Genomic DNA, 15810 nt, shown 5'->3' on the forward strand with positions numbered 1-15810 from the left:
TAAACGCTTTAGTGAAGCTCCCTCCGGCCTGCTGCCTGTTGCTTTTGGGTCCTCACCTCACCCCCCACCGTAACAGGTTGTCTTGTTTGACCTCCACTGTGCAGAGCCATGTACATTATGTGCAGAGGGTTACACAGATACTGATGATTATATGCAACTTCTTTCTTTTCTTTTTTTGTCTAGTTGCAATACCTGAATGGAAAAATGTATAACAGAAGAACTGCAACGCCAAAATGCATGCATTAGGCTGCATTTGAAACTTAAATCCTACTAATTTCTGAAAAAAGTGATCAAAACACAACCTACACTACATCAGTTTAAACATGGTTAAAAACTGTTTTTTTAGTCCCCATCTTTTACAAGTAATATTTTAATAATAAAAGATGTTTGATGCCACTCTGTTAAACACCACACATACTTTTTCTATCTTGTCAACAACACCTCTATAATGTTTCAATCCTCTAGACCTAACCTTAAGGGAGCTAGGCAATTTTCAGTAAGTGATGTCACTGTTGTCCAAAAAACTCCAAGGGACCAAATTGTGCCGTAATGCTTTTACTCACTCCTGTGACAGTTAAAAAACATACTGATGCAATTAGATTTATTGTAATACCTTGTTACATTCAATCAAACGTTGCTGATAATCTTTCCCCCCCACAAAAGGGACTTAGCTCCGGACTTTGAAGCAAATTGAACAGAGTGGCCAAACAATGGACTTGCAACTCCCTGCCCATTATGTAGTCTTGCTTTGCCAGAAAAACATGCTGCGGTTTAATGGCATTTCTTTAAACCAATCACAATCGTCTTGGGCGGAGTTAAGAACCGGGCAGAGTCAGGGTTCGGCCGCAAAATAGCCTTGGGAAGGAATTATTTTTTATGGAACATGTGTACGTTCAAGGGTTGTTTTAGTCGTGCAACAGAAAACTCAGATTGGACAGATAGTCTAGCTAGCTGTCTGGATTTACCCTGCAGAGATCTGAGGAGCAGTTAACCATAGTCCTCTTAAGTCCACCAGAGTTTAAAAGTCCAACACAAAGAAAGCGGAAGGTACCGGACATCTGTCCAGAAAGAGTGCAATCTGGCTTAATTTCTGGCGGCACCGGAGCAATCCCGGAAGTGGAACATAGTGGATATAGACTACCCGTTATGTGATGCCCTGTATTCCCCCAAAACTTTTTCCCATAGACTCACATGGCAAAAGAGACTTTTGTAAATCAGTGGATACTTTTTCTGAGCATTACAACCCCCACAAAATGACTTGTTTCACTATCAGAATCCCAATTCCCAAACGTGTTGAAAGCCAATGAAGCTCATTCTAACATGGTTGTGCAGAAACATGACACAGTCTATTGAAGTTCCACACTGGCACTTACTTAACATCCAGGGCTGTCTCAGGGTTAAAGCTAAACAGACAGAGATGTCTCTAAGGATACTTTCAATGTTTAGCCAGAAAACGATAAACAAGCATACCCAGCAACACGGTGCAGGACGATCGGACAAACATCTGAACGTCTGTAACCTTAAATGAGACCAGAAGGCTGTTTTTACAGTCATTATGTTTCTCTGTGCCCAGCGTACTGCTGAGTACAAGCAGGATTTTGTGACATCACAACTGGAAGCCAATCATTGTCCAAAATGAAAGAACACAAGTGTGATGCATGAATGTATAATAAGAAGGTGTGATAACTATATAGTAGGCCTGTACGATATTGGAAAAAACTGTTTTTTTTCCCCTGCAATATATATTGCGATGTGAAAAATTCATGTAATTTTTACAAGATGACAGAAATAGCTCTATTTGAAAATAATAAATCATTCTCGACTATGCAGTGATTTTTTAGGGGAGTTCATCTACATAGAAGATTAAAGTGAAAAAGCATCTTTTCTAATGTGAACCATTCTTTGAACTTTAATGCTTTACATACACCAAAGCAAGTAAGCGCTGTGACTACTCTTCTGAAGTGATTTTGGAGGGAAATTAGGTAGAAATATGCTGGTTGACTATGACACCATTGTATTCATATAATAATATCAATCCAGGTTAAAGTGTATGACATTAATAATGCATGCATGATGCTTCCTCTGTATTTCAGGTTGTGGTCGTCTAGCGGGGTCAGCTTGTTAGTTTGATAAATTGATCAGACCTGCATGTCACGCGCACTAGCAACAAACTGTGTATCCAAGAACAATTAAATCAGTGGAAATGACGTTAGATCAGACACCGACTGCTGTAGATTCTTAGGTTTCCAGCGTCGCGGCTCCAAACCGTAACGTTAGTTGGGACGCATGGACCCCTTGTTATTACATTACATTATTACATTAGCTTTAGCCTGGCTGGTTGCAGCTTTCTAAGCATTAACGTATTAATCACGTGACTTAGTTCATATTTGCAGCAAACATAAAACACTGACTACTGTAGCCTCACTACCCATCGAACGGTAAAATTCATCTTAAAGGTGAACGTGAAAGTTAACTTTTCTCGCAACGCCCTGCGATGTGACTATCGCGCATGCGCACATCACGATGTAGACGATGAAACAAAATACCGTGCAGCCCTACTACATAGACTTTATAATAAAGTAAGAGACATCTTGTGCCCATAAATTCCTGTATTTTTCCATGAGAGAGAAGTATGTCCTTTTAAGATTTTTTAAACTTTTTTGCAGAAAAAAAGACACTATGTTTTGGGTTATGACTGAAGATTGAAAATCACTTTGACCCATCTTTGAAAGAATGAATATTAACATAATGCCTTGTTAGACTACAAAGATTATAGTGTTCATCTCAATGATTCCACAATGAACAGATTGTTGTATACCCTCCCCAATAAATCAATAAAGCGCACACACACACACACACACACACACACACACACACACACAAACACACGGCCTACAATAAACTGGATTTAACATATAAAAGTTGAAACATTAATAACAGTAGATGGCACATTGATGTAGCCACTATGGTTATCAGCCTGTCAGGTGCTGATGTCTCATGTTAAATTTCCTTTTTCTTTAAATATTGAACAAAACGTAATTAAATATGGATGGGAATAAAAAAAGATAGACTGTATATGTCAACTTGGATTGTTTTAGAGTTGGAGACTTCAAACACAGCTCAGGTCTTACCTTTGCAAAGATCCGAGTGTTTCACTGTCACTGTGCCATTAGGCAGGGAAAGGGTATAGGCTATAACCTGGGGGAAAGTAAAAAGCCATCTGAAAGCAACTTCCACTGAAATGCCATGCCGTCAAAAATTCAAATGACATGAGGCAGTTCAGCTCCCGTGCAGGGCTCGGGAACAGCAGCACAGTTCAATTGGGTTTGCGAGCTTTTAAAGTGTCTTATGTTGTTGACTTTATTTACCGCGGTGCACGGTGTCCGCCATACGGAGACGACGTGCGCTCAGCACAATGAGGGCGCTCCTTGTTACGACTCGAGGGAAATCCGTTAAAACATTCCGCCTGTTTAAAGACGTAAACGCTCAGGTTGTAATTTCCCCGCGGAAAATATTCCTTGTTTCATAGAGTGGGAAAAAGACTGCAAAAGCCGCTGATGTGAAGTCCCTCCTGGGCGTAAAACTCTCTCCCGATAGTCGCATCCAAAAACTCGAGTTAACGTCAAAAGAAAAGAAAAATATTTACAATTCTCTTGTTGAAATGATCGAAATCAGGTTGTTCCGTCTGAAAGAAAAACGTTGAACGCAGAGTAAAGCGTATTTTTATTCCTCTGAGTCGGAGAGACGCGGAAGCTCCATCCAATTCCTCCAAAGCGCATGTGGGAATGTGAGAGGCTTTCACTGGAACGAGCGCGCGCATGTGTGTGTGTGTGTGTGTGTGTGTGTGAGAGAGAGAGAGAGAGTGAGAGAGAGAGTGTGTGTGTGTGTGTGTGTGAGAGAGAGACAGGCAGAGAGAGAGAGTGTGTGTGAGAGATGGGGGTGAGTGGTTTGGATGCGCGCTGGGAAGATATAAATGCTTAGGAGGAAAACAGGGTTCTGTGCCATGCTTTTCTTGCATGTGCAGGGCGCAGATGATAAGGGGATGAATGGTTAGGAGGAAAGACAGAGGGAGAAGGGATGCTCTGGAAGAAGAGAAATGCATCAGCCTGTGGTGTTAAATGCATATGTGGACGCAGAAGGATTATGTACACGTATCAGCATGCGAAACTTAGGAAATACAACATTCCTGCAGCAACAAAGCAAAAAGAAAAAGAAAAAAAAAATGTTTTAGTGTTCCATAGCTGTAATACTGGCAAGTGTTCATGTGAGATGCAGCTCAAATGCCCAGAGGTTAGGAGTTATCAAAAAACACAGAGCAGCGTTTTATTTTGTTCAACTTTTCCGTCTCCACAAACACGAAAGAAAGAGAGAGCAGACATTTTTTTTGCAGATGTTGGCATGCATGCTATTTTCTGTATCTACATGCTGGAGTTGATTTAATTTAAAAATACACCAACTGGGGCGAAGTGAAGAGAATGTAAGACAGACGCTTTGGCCAGATACACAATAGCATGTGTGTGAATGTGTGTGTGTGACAGAAAGACGTTTATTTTGTTCACATGGCAGAGATTAAGTTGGCGAGAAATAAAAGACCCAGGCCAGATTTGTACAGCTGCAGATGTGGACACACTTTTGTTCACAAATCATGAGGACGGTGGTCCTCGGGGGACATATTTCCAACTTAAACCTGACAATGACACGCATGCCGCCCCAACCTTAACTCTGCACCACACACACTACAAATAAAGCTTTGGAGTCCTCAAGCATTCCCACTTAGTGTTTTTTCTTTTGCTCTTGTTATCATGTTGAAGTCGTATCCATGGTGCAGTGGTTAGTCAGTTGCTGTATTTACATTCCATAATAGATTGAAATGAAAACATGCTGTAGAGGGGCAGAGAGAAACAGCAGAGACGTGGAGAGAGTGTGGGAGAAAGAGAGGAAAAACAAAGCCCTACATTGTTGACTGCTGCGTTTATTGTTTACGAGCCCACTTGGGAGTGTGAGATTTAGAAAATGTGTTGATTTTTTTGAGTTATACTTATTGTAAGCAGCTGTGGACAGCGGTCTGCTGCTACATAATTAAAGGGAAATTGTAACTGAGAAGAAAAGGATTTTGGGAAAAAAGGCGGAGAGGAGGAAATAGTGGAGGTGGAGGATAGGAAGTGGTAATGTGAGGAAATAGAGTACAGTGGAGGAGAGGACATAATTGGTCCTCTTGAGCATTTTTCTATCTCAATGGATCAAAGTATGATTGGTGAAAGCCAACAGAGGACATGCAAGGTTTTTATCAGGCTCAGTGATTGGCTAATTGGCTGGAAAGGGAGGAACATGTAGACGAAAGGGTTTAGTGCGGCAACAAGCGATTATCATCGCTTCCGATTCATTTTTGTTTGACGAAATGTCAGAAAATAGTTTATAAAAAGCAATAACACACGACAGTGGCGAGGAAAAACTCCCTTTTAGGGAGAAACCTGGGACAGACCCAGGCTCTTGGTAGGTGGTGTCTGACAGGGTTAAAATGAAGAGTGGCAATAACAGTCACAAAAAATAGTAGTTTGTAGTAGTTCTTTGTAGTAGTTCATGGCATAGCAGGGCACTGTGCCGCATTACAAGGCACAGCAGGACGTAGCTGGGCACAGCTGATCGTGGCAGGATGTAACACGGCATCGCAGAACGTGTAGCGGGACCATGGCGACAGCTGCTACCATGATTTTGGAGCCTCCCTGATCCGAGGAATCATGCGGGGGGGGGGGGGGGGGGGGGGTGAACATAAGGACTCTGGGGAATGACTCCCCAGAGCTAAGTTAGTGACAGGCATGTCTGGGACATTTTATCATATTATTGATTATATGATAGATAAATCTGACAACTATGACGAGAAGCAGGTGGGCCGGGTTAGGCAGACGCTGCGACTCCTCACTCCCTAACTATATTCAGGTCAATTTTAGAGGTGCTCAGTGCAAGAATTGCAGTAATCTAGCCTAGAAGTAACAAATCCATGGACTAGTTTTTCTGCATCATTTTTAGACAGGATATTTTCTGATTTTTGCAATATTACGTAGGTGAAAAAAGGCAATCCTTGAAATTTGCTTTATGTTAGAGTTAAAGGACATGTCCTGATCAGAGATGACTCCAGGATTCCTAACAGTGGTGCAATCAGAGAATCCCTGAAAGCCAAAGGGATGTCTCTAGATCATTGTGAAAATTATTTTTCTTTTTTCATTCATTCTTTCTTTCTTAATACCACTTGTCATTCAAACGTCTTCCTCACTTTCCTCCTAGTTAATGCAGTTGTTGCCTGTTTTTGTATATCTGGAAGGAATTATGATGTATCAAACACACGCACATGCGCGCACACACATGCATGCACACACACACACACACACGCACACACACACACTCTCTGAATGGTACAACACACATTGACACGCAGGTTAATGAACCTCAGTATTCTTATAAGCATCTCTCCCCCTCTCTGTGTTGAATTGATTTCCAAAGAATTCAATCTGAGTGTGTCATTTCTCTGCTGCTGTGGATATGACACCGATTGTGGTGTAAACACTTCCTTCAAATAAAGGAGGACACTGTTGTATTCTCTTCATTAGTGCCATTTTTCATACTCATATCATGCTCCATTCTGATATATTAATGTGCTACAACTGTTTCATCTGATATTAAAAAAATAAAACGGACTCCTAGAAAAAGGCCTGGCTGAGGTTTAGTTTGGGCTTAATAATTCATAAGTGCCTTGAAATCCATCTGCAATGCTTTAAAGCTTCAAACTTCCCTGTGTTCTTGTTATTTCAGCCACTGCTGGGAACAGGGAGATGGCGATCATGTGTTTTAGAGCACTGACCTGATGTTGGGGCTTTATGAACGTCATCATTATGTGCCTGAATATTCCTTCTCTGGGACCAATTCTGTTGGACAGAGCCCAGCTAGCTGTTTCTAGTCTTTATGTTATGCTAAAATAATCACCCGCTTGCAATAGCTTCATATTTAGCATGCAGGTAATGAAGTTTTGATCCATCTTCTCATTTAATTCTCAGAAAGAAAGTGAATGTTGAAATGTAATCCCAGCTGATTTGTGATTGTCTGTCTTCATTACTGCAGTTACACAGTGCAAGGAACGACACTGTAATGCTAAAAAAGTGAAAAACATCGCAGGATAATAAAAAGAGAGATATGTGTGATTATTTTTCTGTAAGCAAACACACACACACACACACACACACACACACACACACACACACACACACACACACACACACACACACACACACACACACACACACACACACACACACACACACACAGGGGATAAATAGTTGCTAAACTCCACCCCCACCCCTCTCCATGCTCTCCATCACTATGGTTACAATGATGCAGGTTACCGTGGCAGCCAAGCCAACCCCTCTCTCACTCTCACACAAAGGTGCACGTGCATGTGCTTTACCGCAGACACAGACATACGCAGGCTGTGACGCTGAACAGTTGAATTGTAGTTTCTTTAGCTATTTCTGGAGGGAGACGGGGATGTGGAGCTGTCGTCATTTCTACATTAACCTCTGCCTCCATCGCTTTCTCCTTCACCCCATCATTTCCACCCTCTATACTTTCTTATCTGACTTTTTATGAGCAGATAATGGAGGAACACATCTCCCTCTCTGGTCTGTTTTCATTCAAGATTTCAAAGTTAAATAAATATTGGAGGAGAATCATTTATGATGCCATTATCAGAAATCCATACATACGAGTGGTGCATCAGGAAGCATCTTATCTGTTGCTGCCAGTGCTGTGTATGTGCCTCTTATTATTATTGTCATGTCTTGTTCTTGTGTAGGTTCTTCCTTTGTGGATTACATCCTCCCTGTGGGTACGAGGCTATGCTGCCACCTAGAGTTCATACTAAAAACTGCCAGACATGATTGTAATCGTGGCTGTCTTTTGGTGTTTTGTTGCAGAGTACTCAAAAGCTGGACTTCCAGGATGAATCACAGATCAAGATGGGGGTATGCAAGCTTCATCCAGTCACACCTTCAAAATGCATGTAAAGGGCATGTTTAATTGGAAGGGAAATGAAAAAAAGTTGAAGGACACACTGGAGGCATGAGGAATGCACCTGAAAGTACGTACAATAAAATAGCTAATACTTGTACTGTAGTCCCCAGATAAATCTGTGTCAGTAGCACTTCCTGAAGTATTTAGCCTGAAAACCAACTTCCTTCTTTTGGCATACATGTAAATGTGTGCACAGCCACATTAGAGTATGTTCACCTTAATCCCTTTTGGGGATGTGCTCAGACTTCTAAGTAGTAATCCCATTTCTTCTAATCCAATCCTCCCTCCTCCTACCCAACATGCTCTGTCAAACACAAACACATACGTAGTCCACATTCTCTCATTTAGACCAGCAGCCATTCATGTTGTTGGTCAACTGCTGTCGTTGTTTTGGATTCACACTCATAAAACGCCATGGACCCTTCCACCTCAAGACTCCACCTAGTGACACCTTGGTAAGGGGACTGTATGATGAGTGAGCTAGAATAGAAATGACTGTATGAAAGGTCTCGGTGCACAGCGACATGTTTACATGTCTAACAGAGCAAATTGGTACTCTTAATCAAGTGTACTGCCTGTTTTTTATTAATTGGATTTGTATTCCAGTCATTTGAATGTTGTCATCATCATTAAACTCATAATCAACTTTTAACTGAGTAGTTTATGAGGGCTTAATGTCACAATTTGACTGTTGACTTTTTCAAGAATGCTTTTGAGTATTCAGCCAAAACAAGATTTAAGGGTCTCAAAGCTGGTTTCTAGAGAAGTCCTTTTTTTTCTTCTTTTTTTCTTTTTTTGAAATGCAGTCTAGTCTGAAGATGAGAAACAAACCAGGCTGGCCGGTGTTTAGCGATCTCTAAGGGTATTAGCATGAGCTCAACTACTTTCCTGCCTCAAGTCAAACCCTCATGGGATCCTCATGGCTGTCAGAACAGGGCGAGAATAGAGTCAATGTGGTTCAGGTAGGCCGTAATAAAATAAAGGGAAGGCTAGTTGTTTTTTAAATGCGTAGTTTATATTTACATCCTCAAGATACAGATTGGAATTTTACAAATATTTGTAAATGCTGCTTTTCTTCCCTTCCACTTCTCACTGCTGTTCATTTTCAATATAAAATATAACCTGGAGAAAATGAGGTAGAAAGGGCGCCTGGGTAGCTCACCTGGTAGAGCATGCGGCCCATGTACAGAGTCTTTGTCCAAGCTGCAATGGCCACTGGTTCAATTCTGAGCTGCAGCCCTTCGCTGCATGTCAATCCCCCTCTTTCTCAACTTTCAAGTCTGAGCTGTGCTGTCAAATAAAGGCCTAGAGGTGGAAGCAAAAAGAAAGTACAGGAGGAATGAAACTGAGACAGTTAATGCACCTTAGCATCATACATGTCCACAAAAAAGTATATAGATAAACAATGGTAGAACAAAAAAAGATGATTTTATGTATTGTATTACATAGTTAAGTATTTTATGATTTACAAAGATGTATTTCATTTTGCCAGATGTTATGAAAAATGTAATTATCAAGTCCAGTTTGTTAGTCCAGTTAGACCTCGGCACCCTCCCAGTCCACGGATGGCCAGACTGTTACAGCGAGGAGGACTGATCTCCTGGGTCTGTGCTTGTTAGCATCTCACACTCCAGCCCAGCACACAGCAGCACAGACTGGTGGAACATCTGCAGCATCTTGTTGCTTTGAAGTCTCCTGAGCCCCCGCAGTAAGGAGAGCCGACTCTGGCCCTTCTTATAGAGGGCCCCTGTGTTCCCAGCCCACCCCCATCTATTGCCCACTCTCACCAGGTATTTATAGGAGTGAACCTCCTTGACATCCTCACCCTGGATGGATACAGGGGTCAGAGGCTTTGTCCTGTGGAACTCCACCATTAGCTCCTCTGTCTTGCTTATCGTCAGCTTCAGACGGTTTAATCTGCACCACCCAACAAAGTCAACAGTAATGGGGAGGGGGCAGGGCCCTCAGGGGCCCCTGTATTTTTCATCACATCTCGCGGCACGCAGTTCCTCTTAACAAACCGAGGCCTGCTGACCAGGTTATCCGTTATCCAGGACACAAGTGGAGTGTTTACCTGCATGGCCCTGGAGAAATCTAAGAACTTGATCCCCACTGTAGCACCTGCCTTACCCAGGTGAGAATGAGCCAAGTGCAGCAGATAAGTGATAGCGTCATTCACTACAATGTTCTCCTAGTATGCATACTGCATGGAGGCCACTGCTGGTCTAATGACAATGTCATGCCAACAGATATCCTCTCGTTTAATTGTTGAAGTCATTAGAGCTCTGGAACGATTAGTTGATTTCTTTTTTAAGTCATTTATCAAACAACAAGAAGCCGTGCTAAGGCACAGTGGCGTTTTGGGCTAAACGCTAACGTCACCATGCTAACATTCTCCCAATGACAATGTTAACATGCTGACGTTTAGCATCATTGTGTTCGCAATGTTCACCATCTTAGTATAGTGTGTTAGCATGCTAACATCTGCTAATTTGCACTAAACAAAAATACAAGCTTATATAAGACATTATGTTGCACTTTGGAAAATTGTCATAGGCGTATTTCACGATTTTCTAACATTATATAGAGTGAAGGATTACTCAATAATTATGACAAACGTAATTGACGGATTAAAGAAAAAGATTGTTAGTCGCAGCCTTTATAGTCAAGATGTATCACAATAAAGACAAGCAACAAGTTTACTGCTGATTTAGACAGTGTATTTAAGGTAATTCATGTAATCTGTGGTCACAGCAAACGTTTGACTTGGCACAGTAGGAAAAGCACAGGTGTAACTAATAAAATTAACAATGACTCTATCCAATTAACGCGTGCCAGTGAGCCGACATGCAGGGCCTTGGCATCGGCACACCTGACTGGAATGCAGCCCATTATTAATGTAATTACTTACATCTGTGTTTGACAAGCCCAAATGTCAGCTGTGAGGGAAAAAGTTTACACATGTCCTGTACAGGCTGCAGTTAATCTATGATCTATGAAAGGAGACTTCAGCAGGCAAGCAACGGCTGTCTGCTGCTAACAACTGTCATCAGCGATAGTTTTCTGGTTCATGAGGGAAAGAGAAGAGAAGTGGAAATAGAAGAGAAGAACAGGGATTTTTTGTTAACTTTGGAAGACACCCAATGCATAAAATAATGATGAATAAATAACGTCTTTCCAGTAAATATCTTCAAATTCACCGCTTTCTAGTCAGAGGGTTTATGTTTCTCTTGGTATTTAAAGTCTTGTTTTCTCGGTTATTACCTTGTTTATTTAAAGTAAATATACGCGGCTGGTCGATGGAAGATGTCTCAAAAGTCCAACGGCGTAGAATTCTGTCCACTCCATTTATGGCTGTTATATATGTAATTGATTTTGGTGTTTTAACTCTGCCAAGGTTGTAATCTCAGATTTTTTCAGCAGCCAAATGAAGGAAAAATGAAATGATTATGTAAACGTGGTGGCAGGAAGATGCAGTAAATACATATTACTATTAGGCTATTAGGACTTTTCAATATCAGTAACTTAAATTACAGATAAAACACGGTCTCTTCCTCACTCTTACAGTTGCTTCTTTCAAAAACTGCAGGTTTCATGTAAAATTAAAATCCTCAAACCCACAGGCCGTTATTAATAATTTTTTCTCATCTTCTCTTTCTCTCTTCGTCTCCTCAGGTTGTCCTGCAGAATCTGTTGATGTGCATGGTGTGCTTCTACTCGCTCTACTACATCGTGGTCAGTCTCTGCATCGCACTGCTCAGGTACACACAAACAAACAAAATAAAAATAATAAGAGTTGAAGCTGAATTTTTTTCACCACTTATAGTTTGTGCATTGTATCTGTTTCATCTTCTGGTGTGTCGCTAGGGTTCATGAGATCAACAGCTTGTTGACTCCATTTGACTACACAGCACAACCGTCATGGCAGAACCCCAAATACCTCGGTGAGTAGTATTTGTGGAATGTAACTAAGTACATTTACCCAAGTAGGTACTTGTTGTTTACTTGAGTATGTTGATGTTATGCTACTTTATTCTTGTACATCCAGGAGTGAGGTTAGGGCCGGTTCAATGTAGGCTTATATCTACAGATGTTGAATTGTTGATGCAAAGAGTACTAGAATACTATACTCAAGGAATAGTACTGTTACTCAACTTTACTCAAGTAAAAAGACTTGTGTATATTTAAAAATAAAATAAAAAGTAGGTAAGTTAAAATGTGCCATGAGGTAATGTTACTGTGTTTTATTTTTAAAGGAGGGGGGTTGTACATTACTGGAACAATTTCACAACTACTTATGTTAAATATAACAAGGTACAATAATGCAAACCATAACCCACAAGGATGTGATCCTTAATTTGCATTTGTACCGGGATGGTACGCCGTTCCTTAAACTCCCCATCAACTGACGGCTGAGCGTCGGCGAAACATTTACAACATATCTCTCTCCCAGAGTATCAGCTGAGTGTGCAGAGTGTCACCTCTATTCATGAATGGATAATAAGAAGCTTCCATTGAGCTCTGCCCACAACCTTATATTCTTACCCTGAACTTAACCAATCTCACTCCTCTCGACTAAATCTAACTGACGAAAGCACTAGCCAATCGTTACATCACATGTTTTTTAGCTGATGACCAAAGCAACTTACAATTGCTACATATGTCAGAGGTTGCACGCCTGGTCTGGAGTAGTCTGGAGCAACTATGGGTTAAGTGCCCTGCTCAGACACATCGGTTGATGTATTACAGCGGGAAATGAACCCAGGTCTCCCACACCACTGCGCCATCATCACCCCCCAATCAGAGGCGGGTCATGCCTTCTCCATCCCTCCAGACCATCCATTAGCATCAACCATATTAAAAAGCAGCCTAAAGGCAACTAAGTAATTTAGCCTAATTATTTTTATGATGTTGAGAGCTTTGTATGTACCTTTTCTCTTATGTATGTGTTGAAAATCAATTTGTCTTTTGGTTACACGTTCTTTACTACTTTCACAATTCAGAGGCAGTTCTTGTAATTTTCTCTACACTATATTAATTTGACAATTGTATTTACTAGTTTTACAAACAATCTATGTGACATGTTTAAGAGATAAGCACTGTTGTACATTAAAGTAATAGTAGCTCCCTCTCTACCAGCAACCACATGAAAAAGCTGGTAACACATTAGTCCATCAGTAATAATAATAATGGGGCGGCTGTGTAATCGGAAGGTTGGTGGTTCGATCCCCGCCCCTGCAGTCATTGTCGAAGTGTCCTTGGGCAAGACACTAAACCCCGAGTTGCCCCCGGTGCTGCGCATCCGAGTGTGAATGTGTGTGAATGCTTATCTGATGAGCAAGTGGCACCTTGTACGGCAGCCCCGGCCACAGTGTATGAATGTGTGTGAATGGTGAATGTTTCCTGTAGATGTAAAAGCGCTTTGAGCAGTTGTTAAGACTGGAAAAGCGCTATATAAATACAGCACATTTACATTTACATTTAATCCAATTGTACAATATGGATTATTATATAATGAGGGCCATTCAGTTGCATCATGACTAATATTACATTTGATAATTGTAAGTGTGTAGTTTTACTGATGAAGATTTTTTTTTTTTTGGCTTCAGTTTAAGGGTCCCAGTATTTTGCCCGCTGGCTCACTTTCTCACTGTCAAGGCTCACTGGGACAGTTGAATAGAACAGAGCCATCTTTAATGCATCCTGTTCATTGGTAAAAGCCATGCCTTTCCTACTATGACGAGTAAAAATGGTGGATGTGATATGCTATGACAACTGAATCAATGATTGTAAAGCATACTAGAGAAGAAACAGATAAGGCGGAATACAAGCTAAGTGCAATGTGTTCATGTGTTGTTTTCTCTGTTCCTCCCTCCAGTTGGTGTAATTTCCACAGAAGTGACCTACGTTTTGGGAGGGCTGGTATTCGCCTGGATTGTAGAGGAGTGGGTTTGGGATTACGCCATAACTGTCACACTGTTGCATGTTGCGATGACTGTTGCAGGTAAACACAAAAACACAACTCAAAAACACACAGATACACAGAAAGTAGATCAATAGGGCAGAACAGCTAATAGGATTGGAAGCCTGGTTATGTAACCGGGTATAGTGGCTGTCGTTCAGAGAGGCACACATAGACATGCACTATTCATTGTGTTTTAGAATTTAAAGGATCAACATACATTTCTGACAGCCATTTGATTGAAATAAAAATAAAGAAAACAAATTAAACTATAATAAATGCTCAAAATTCGCACTTAAAGAAAAACATCCTTAACTTGCCCCATTTTTCTGTCTTTCACTTGTAAATAAAGTGAATGTGTACAGGTAGCTTTTTAACACACTGTTTCCGTGTTTCTGCAGTAATGTCAGACTTCCCTTCAGCTGAGCAATGGTGGATAGCTCTGGGTAAGATTCCTACTTTCTTCTTCTCTCTCTCCCTCCATGTATAAGATAAAATAAGCCTTTGTCGTCTCCTATAGGAGGAAAAAAATCCTTATCCTTATCTGTTTGCTTGTTCCCACACTCACTATAACTCACTTCACGTCCCTTCGGATCCAGGCTTTTTAAGGTCAGCTACTGGCCAACTAAACTTTACTCTCATTGATCTCTTTTTCTACTTTATTTAATCCCTCTCGGTGCAGGTTCAGGCCTGGTGATGATGATATTTGGAGGACAGCTCATGGCCTATAAACTCTTCAGAAGCAACTTTGTCTATCCAGCTGAACTACAGAACTTCTAATGAACATAACGAGGAAAGCTTTTAACTGGCTTACTGGTTAATCTCAGGCTGGATACATCCCAGTGGGTTTACTTTTCAAAAACTGCATCGCTAGGTTCATGTTGCATCGATACGAGCAACTACAGTATGTTTATCGAGACTGTGTTTATTTTATAATGCAACAACAAGAAACACTTTCTCTACAAACCAATTTCACGAGCATTAGCTAATAGTCATATACCTCCATGTACAAATGGAACAACATTGTCTTTTTTTACAGCATGTTCTGTTTAAATAGTGTAAGGGCCTAAGAATGAACGTGCCAGACATCACACAGACATCACACATTCCCATTTGTGAAGGGCTTTGGATGATAGAAAACTCCTGAAAATTGTAACGTTCCACCAAAAGAAATTTGGTTGAAGCATTGCTCTCATCTTTAGGAACATTTTAAGTTTTTTGTTGTTTTTTAAATTATTTTTGCTTGACCAGGAAGTCAGCCCTCTTGGATTTTGTGTGTGAATTTTCACATCACGAAAACATTTTAGAACACAAGCATGTGCAAGGGCCTTTTCATTGCTACAGCTTTAATCTGGTATTGTTTCTTTACAAACTTCACACAATAAGCTAAATCTAATAGAGGAGATCACACATATAACATTTTGAAAAGAAGAAACTGCATTTACAGATTCTAAATATGACCAAGTTCAAACATATCCATTGCCTGATATTTTTCCCAACGGTGAGTTAAATCAGCAGTTTTTCTACTGATGTAATTAGTCTAATTTGTGTCATATCCAAGATTTGTAGTGTAGCCTATAGTGGGCTTGCATAGTCTAATGAAGACATGTATTACCTGTGTGCTGGTTGTAAAAATGAGTTAAAACTGGATTGACATTAAATACTTCTTATTTAAAATTATGTTTGTTTGGTTGTGATAACATTATGTAGAGAGCCGGGACGATGAAAACGCAGGAAGGATGAAACATTCCAGTTTTCTCCATGTGCAATGATTCAAGGTTCAAGGA

At 40.7% G+C, this 15810-nt stretch overlaps 2 protein-coding genes across 7 annotated transcripts in view; one reads left to right on the top strand and one right to left on the bottom strand.

Moving 5' to 3' along the window:
* The window catches only part of tmem200a (transmembrane protein 200A), a 20723-nt gene extending 16901 nt beyond the window's left edge, over window positions 1-3822 (bottom strand). For both annotated transcript variants that reach the window (XR_004660485.1, XM_034900682.1), the window contains exon 1: window positions 3132-3822. The gene's annotated coding sequence lies outside the window, so the exon portion shown is untranslated. The remainder of the gene's footprint in view (window positions 1-3131) is intronic.
* A 4167-nt stretch (window positions 3823-7989) lies between these two features.
* tmem244 (transmembrane protein 244) lies at window positions 7990-15451 on the top strand. 5 transcript variants are annotated; one of them, XM_034900688.1, is made up of 6 exons: window positions 7990-8012; window positions 11737-11822; window positions 11929-12005; window positions 13940-14065; window positions 14425-14469; window positions 14706-15451. In XM_034900688.1, exons 1-6 carry the CDS (start codon window positions 8007-8009, stop codon window positions 14801-14803), a joined length of 438 nt encoding a protein of 145 aa, XP_034756579.1. In that variant the 5' UTR covers window positions 7990-8006; the 3' UTR covers window positions 14804-15451. The 5 variants fall into 5 exon arrangements, with proteins under 5 accessions (XP_034756579.1, XP_034756576.1, XP_034756578.1 ...); XM_034900685.1 differs by lacking the exon at window positions 7990-8012 and adding an exon at window positions 8355-8516; XM_034900687.1 differs by lacking the exon at window positions 7990-8012 and adding an exon at window positions 10564-10960.
* Window positions 15452-15810: the final 359 nt, after the last annotated feature.

This window comes from Etheostoma cragini, chromosome 18, assembly GCF_013103735.1.
Source record: "Etheostoma cragini isolate CJK2018 chromosome 18, CSU_Ecrag_1.0, whole genome shotgun sequence".
In the NCBI taxonomy this organism is placed as follows: domain Eukaryota; kingdom Metazoa; phylum Chordata; class Actinopteri; order Perciformes; family Percidae; genus Etheostoma; species Etheostoma cragini.

Coding starts and splice junctions, on each gene's coding strand:
- tmem244 (XM_034900685.1), top strand. CDS start 8,424: ATGTTGTTGGTCAACTGCTGTCGTTGTTTTGGATTCACACTCATAAAA. Junction 14,066..14,424: donor TGTTGCGATGACTGTTGCAG/GTAAACACAAAA, acceptor GTGTTTCTGCAG/TAATGTCAGACTTCCCTTCA. Junction 14,470..14,705: donor GCAATGGTGGATAGCTCTGG/GTAAGATTCCTA, acceptor CTCTCGGTGCAG/GTTCAGGCCTGGTGATGATG.